We start from the raw sequence: 5792 nt of genomic DNA on the forward strand, positions 1-5792 counted from the left end.
AATTTTTTTGTTTATTTTTTAGTTTATACCAAATTCTGTATGAACAAATTCTGGTAACACTTTATTTTAAGGTGTCCTTGCTACACATGTTACATGTACTTACTATCATAATAACAATTAATTATGCATAATTACATGCAAGTAACCCTAAGCCAAACCCTAATCCTAACCCTAACCATATAGTAAGTACATATAGTTAATTGATATTCCTTATAAGTATAATTACACTGTAACAAGGGCGCCTTAAAATAAAGTGTAACCCAAATTCTATATAATTAATCATTACAGCATAATATATTGATTGTATAGTCTTATCAGTTACAGATGATGGATAATTGTTATCAGGTTTACAGTACTCCCCATTTTATCTGTAATGCAGCAGGAAAGTGTAGCTGTTAAGAAGACAAAGTATAATTATTTTTTATCACATCCAGACGAAAGCTCAATAAACACCAGCCATGGCTCAAACTGCCAGCAGTGGTGTAAACAGAGACAGCACAGAGTTTCATTGTGTTAAAGACTCTGGCTCATATCTTTTAAGTCCATATGCTCCAGATTTGAAATATTGTACGTTTCACTCAGTGAGTGCTGGAACATTCCACAGGACGGTGAGCACAAACTGAATCACATCAATTAAACACCCAAAACAGCTTTAATCTACACAAATAATAAATCTAACCTTGGATCCATCTATTCATTTTGATTGAACGATATTATAAAAGGGGTGGTTGATCATATAACATGATGAGTTAATAAGAGTGTGACATTTTTACATGGTCATGACGAATTGTCTTTGAAGATTTATGAATTAATATTTATTACCAGTTAAGCAGATCACTTAATGTACTGCTTTGACGTCATGATGAGCCTGTAATATATCTGTCTAATGACAGTTATTCTTTCTTCACAAGATCTGGGCAAAGATTGACTCTGTGTGAAAGGAAGCAGTTTTCTTTCGCTTTAATGGAAAGAATGTGTCGCTAAATGAATAATTATGTTTTTATGGGAGTGCATGAGTATAAAAAAAAAAAGCACTTCTACTGATATTTAGGTAATGGTTCCTCCCACAGGGAAGAATGTCTTACCAGGCATGATGGTCTTCTTACACTCATGGCATTTGGAGGAGTACTCATTAGAATAGCACTCGGTGCACAGCAGCTGCTCGTCTTTAGTGGAGAAAGGCTTGTCCACCAGTGAGCGCTTGCACTGGAAGCAGTGGAAACAGTCCTCGTGCCAGTGATGGTCCTTGTAGGACAGATCCTAAAGCAGCAAACGACATGCTTTGATGACAATTCTGGTTGAATTAGAGATTGAAAAGTACCTATGGACCACCCGAAGTTTGTTTGATGACCATCTGATGCACTTTCCAGATCTGCAAGCTTTAATCTGATTGGCTGGTTTTATGTAACTTCATATATGGCACTGCAAATGGGTTAAGTGATGTTACCCTGCTGTTGCAGCCGATGGGTTTCTTGCACTCCTCACAGGTGTTGGAGTACAGGCTCTCATAGCACTTCACACAGTATGGGTTTTCCTCACGAAGAACATACTTCTTCCCAAACAGAGACTCCTTACAGTAGTGGCAGTCATAACGCTCTGTCATCTTTACTTCTGCCTTTCAGTCCTGTGATAGAGAGTATGAGTATGAGGGGATGTGCCAAAATACTAGAACCTCTGAGAAGATGATTGCAATTTTTGTTTATATTTATTAGGCTCAAACCATAATTAACTATTATGTTGTGAGATATTCAGATTTCTATTTTTAAGATACCACTGTCTTGTAACCTGTAAATAAACTGAATATTTTTACATTTTTAATACATTTATATAGAAATACATATTCCTCACTATTTTTAGGTCACTTATGCAATGATTGTGAAATTATTTCCAGATGTTCTTGCTTGAAGCTCAAGATGCTCTTTGGATCAGCTCAAATCATGCTGGAGAACATGATCATCTGGAATTCATGCATCATTAAAGCAGTGTTATTTTATTTTCATTGATATGCTGTTTTAGTTTCTATTAATATTTTGAATTAGATTTATTTATATTTTCGGTTTTTATTTTCATTTTAAAGTTCTAGCATTTTTGTCATTTTTATATGTAGTTTTTAATTTTTAAAAGTATCTCTATGTAGTTTGAATTAAGTTTTACGTTTAGTTTTAGTTTTTTTTGTTTGTTATTTTAGTACTTCAACTTAAATTCAACAAAAATGAGAAATATGGCCTGAAATAAAATATGTTTTTAAATATTTTATTTTATTTCAGTTAATGTTTATTTTAATTTCTATGGTTTTAGTTTTGGTTAATTATAGTAAATAAATAAATTTCCCATTCAACATGTAACTCAAATTTGTTATGATAATAATCCAATTGAGAAAATTATTGAGCCCATTTCATACATTTTGCAACATTTTTACATTAAACTCCTCATCGGATTGTATGGATTAAATTTATATGATAATGGTTTTACAAAAATTCAGAAAGAAATTTTTGAATAGAAAGAAATGTTTTGAGATGAGGGTACATACAGTAAATATGTCTTAGTGTTTAACGAGATATCAGATGTTGCTAACCATAACATCAGAACCTCAAGCATCAGTCAGATTCACTCTCTGCATGGGTGGCAACGATCAGTCATTCTCAGTGCTGGATGGAGCACACTGGAATTCCACAGCGTAGTACATCATAGTATCGTAACCAGCCTGTTATCTCACCTCCAGCTGTCAGCCATTATATTGTGTATCAGCATGTGTACGTAAATGTGCCTCTGCTGCCATGGATGCAATTACCTATAAACATCACTATGAATGGACTTGTTTCTGAGAATATTCCATCTTTCCTGTAATAGGCCACATTATTCTATTGTTATAACTTTGGTCTGATTTTAAAACTGACCTGAAAGCAAATCATTCAAAGAAACGTTGGTGTCCAGTGTGTATCGTATGTGAATTTTATTGAACGAGAGATTGTGATTTCTTCTAAATTATTCAAGTCATCTACTCACTGGTCTGTCTGAGTCCTGGACCTGTTAAGTCTCTCTGCGTATTGTTCCCATGAGCCCTGTGATGCTGTGTGCCGCCGTCTCAAGCGTCCCCAGTGTCCCACACACGCTCTCTCCCTGCTCCTTAGCCCCCTGCTATCCTGTTGTGAGTGTGTCTAACTGAGCCCTTGTCCAGTCTGGGCTTCACTACTAGCTACACCAAATCCCCCTCGACTTGTTTTACCATAAAAGGCAGCAGATGGAAACCAGGAGAAGCGGCTCTCTTGCTTAAAATCCTTCTAAGAAAATTCTTTGACTTGCACAGTCAGTCCTTCACTCCCCCCTCTCCTGCTTCCTGTTTGTCTTGCCCTTTTCTGCTGTCTCGCTTCTTCAGGCTTTCTCCCTTTCTCCATCCAACTGGCAAGACATCTAAATTCTTTCCATTAGTTTCCTTCTACGTCTTTTCACACTATCAGAATAGCATACGGCAGGTTATTCTGACCATAATTTCTTGTGGAAATAGGTTGTTCATGGCTCTAAGCACAAGCCTGACCATGACTGGTCAAGATATTTTTTTTGAATAATTAGTCTGTTGAATATTGTGTGACTAAATACTAATGTAATTTTTTCTTTTTTAGCACTTTTGCTCCCATCGTACTGAACTAGACAAAATCTTGCCTTGCCCTTTGGTTGAGAACCACTTCTGTAAGCCTCCAAATCCAGAGCTGTTTTTGGAAATGTACAGTACTTACAACTTTGCATTAGACATATCTAAATGTAGGACACGGATGTGCTAAAGCAAGCAAAAGAAAACATTGTTTGGAGAGAAAACTTTTTTTGATTCATAAAATATCGTGCAATAGATCTAAATAATGATACTTGGCTTTACTTTCATAGTTCACTCGTCTGTTTCCTCTTATGTTGTCAAAGGAAATCTTGTTATTCTAATCTTGTTTGTCTTTAGTGCCCTTTTTAAAACAGTCTCCACTTCAATCCAGTAAATATAGAACCCTCACTATGATTGCCTGCAACTACCCTGTAAAATCTGACAAGACTACATTCATTCAAGCAAGTTTGGTGGTAGCGGCAATAATTCAGCTGAAGAATTAAGAGGGATAAGCATGTATGTTAAAGCCTAAATGTCAAAGTTATCCTGTATGTCAACTGAATCATTCTTGACAGTTTGTAAAACCTTCTTTTAAGCTAATACTCTTTTGTTTTTGCAATTTTGTCACCAGCACACTTGATCTAAACTGATCTCCTCTAACAAGATCTCTCTTGGGCATGATTTGGTATTTCCATAATCTCTCTTTTTATAATCCTCAGCCCTGTTTGGAGACATTTGCGGGTGTCATAACACAAACAATGCTAATTTAAAGTATAGCAGAGGTCGGAAAGATAAATGGAAAGCTTTTAGACGACACTAAAAAGAGAAGCCAGCCTCCTGAGATTAAGACCTTGTGTTCGCGCCCCACACACAACCTTCACACCCCCATTCCTGCTCCAGCTCAATCCATATCCATGAAGAGATTGAGGCAAGAGTCTGACCACCCATCATGACTCTATAAATGCCCACCGTGCCTTTTATCTTCTCCATAAATGTTTTAAGAGAGATTTATAGCTGTCATAGTCTTTGGGGTGTCACAGACAATGGCTATGGTAATCTGTTATCACAATACCAAGCCACTGTGAGACGAAGTCTTTACTGTTGCAGACGTTTGTTAGTAGATTCAACTTTCTCAAATTTACATTTTTTAATTAATAGTTTTATTTATTAATTGATCCATCAAATTGATTAAAAGTGACAGTAAAGACATTTATAATGTTACAAAAGGTTTCCATTTAAAAAATACTGTTCATTTGATCTTTCTATTCATTGAAGAATCTTGGGAAAAAAATAGTATCATGTTTCCGCAAAAATATCATGCAGCACAACTGTTTTCACCATTGATAATAATAAGACATTTTTCTTAAATAACAAATGAGTATATTAGAATGATCATATTCTGAAGGATCATGAAGACTGAAGAAATAACTATTGAAAATTAATAAATTACATTAATTCAAATAGAAAAAAGTTATTTTAAGTTGTAATAATATTTCACAACATTACTATTTTGACTGTTGACACTGAAGACTGAAGAAATAACTATTGAAAATTAATAAATTACATTAATTCAAATAGAAAACAGTTATTTTAAGTTGTAATAATATTTCACAACATTACTATTTTGACTGTATTTTTGATTTTTTTAATGCTTTTTTTTGTCTAGAGGAGTGACATATTTAGCAGACGTGACGACAGAGGCATTGACATGACAGATACTAGCACAAATTTGAGTGATTCTGACAGAGAACACAGGTTTAGTGATGGATGGTAGTTGTATCACTGCTCACGAGTGTGATTTGGTGTTAGTAATGTATTGACACAAGCGCCTGTGGTTCTTACCTCAGCAGAAGAGCTCTCTATCTGTGTGAAGAGTCTGGCCAGACTGAGCATGGAGGCTCTCGGCTGGAGCTGAATGCTCTCCTGATTAAATTACTCCACCTATGGGGTGACTAATTGGAGCGTAGGGTTTGGGCAGGCTTTTTCTATTAAGATGAGCTATAAATACAATAGAGCAAATCTGAAAACACCAGCACATAAGATAAAGCCCATCTGCGCATAATCACACACACACACACACACATATACATTCCCTCTTAACACTTCAGTCCAGTGTCCTTTTAAGGCCTCATTTAGATTTGTGATAATTACATTCATTCTGAAATAATATATAAAAAGATTTTAATCTATTACAACAATTAAA

At 35.3% G+C, this 5792-nt stretch overlaps 1 protein-coding gene across 2 annotated transcripts in view; it reads right to left on the minus strand.

Moving 5' to 3' along the window:
• Positions 1–5476, minus strand: part of LOC107721574 (four and a half LIM domains protein 2-like) — a 10351-nt gene extending 4875 nt beyond the window's left edge. Inside the window, exons 1-3 of one of the 2 annotated variants that reach the window (XM_016529661.1) lie at positions 5432–5476; positions 1448–1624; positions 1086–1260 (exon numbers count right to left, since the gene is read on the minus strand). In XM_016529661.1, coding sequence (XP_016385147.1) covers positions 1086–1260; positions 1448–1603 — 331 coding nt within the window. In that variant the 5' untranslated portion in view covers positions 1604–1624; positions 5432–5476. Of the gene's footprint in view, positions 1–1085; positions 1261–1447; positions 1625–3006; positions 3335–5431 lie in introns of those variants that run through there. The other variant, XM_016529660.1, reaches the window with a different exon arrangement.
• Between the last annotated feature and the right edge of the window lie 316 nt (positions 5477–5792).

The sequence above is a fragment of the Sinocyclocheilus rhinocerous genome, unplaced genomic scaffold, assembly GCF_001515625.1.
Source record: "Sinocyclocheilus rhinocerous isolate Xijiao unplaced genomic scaffold, SAMN03320098_v1.1 scaffold30, whole genome shotgun sequence".
Lineage (NCBI taxonomy): Eukaryota > Metazoa > Chordata > Actinopteri > Cypriniformes > Cyprinidae > Sinocyclocheilus > Sinocyclocheilus rhinocerous.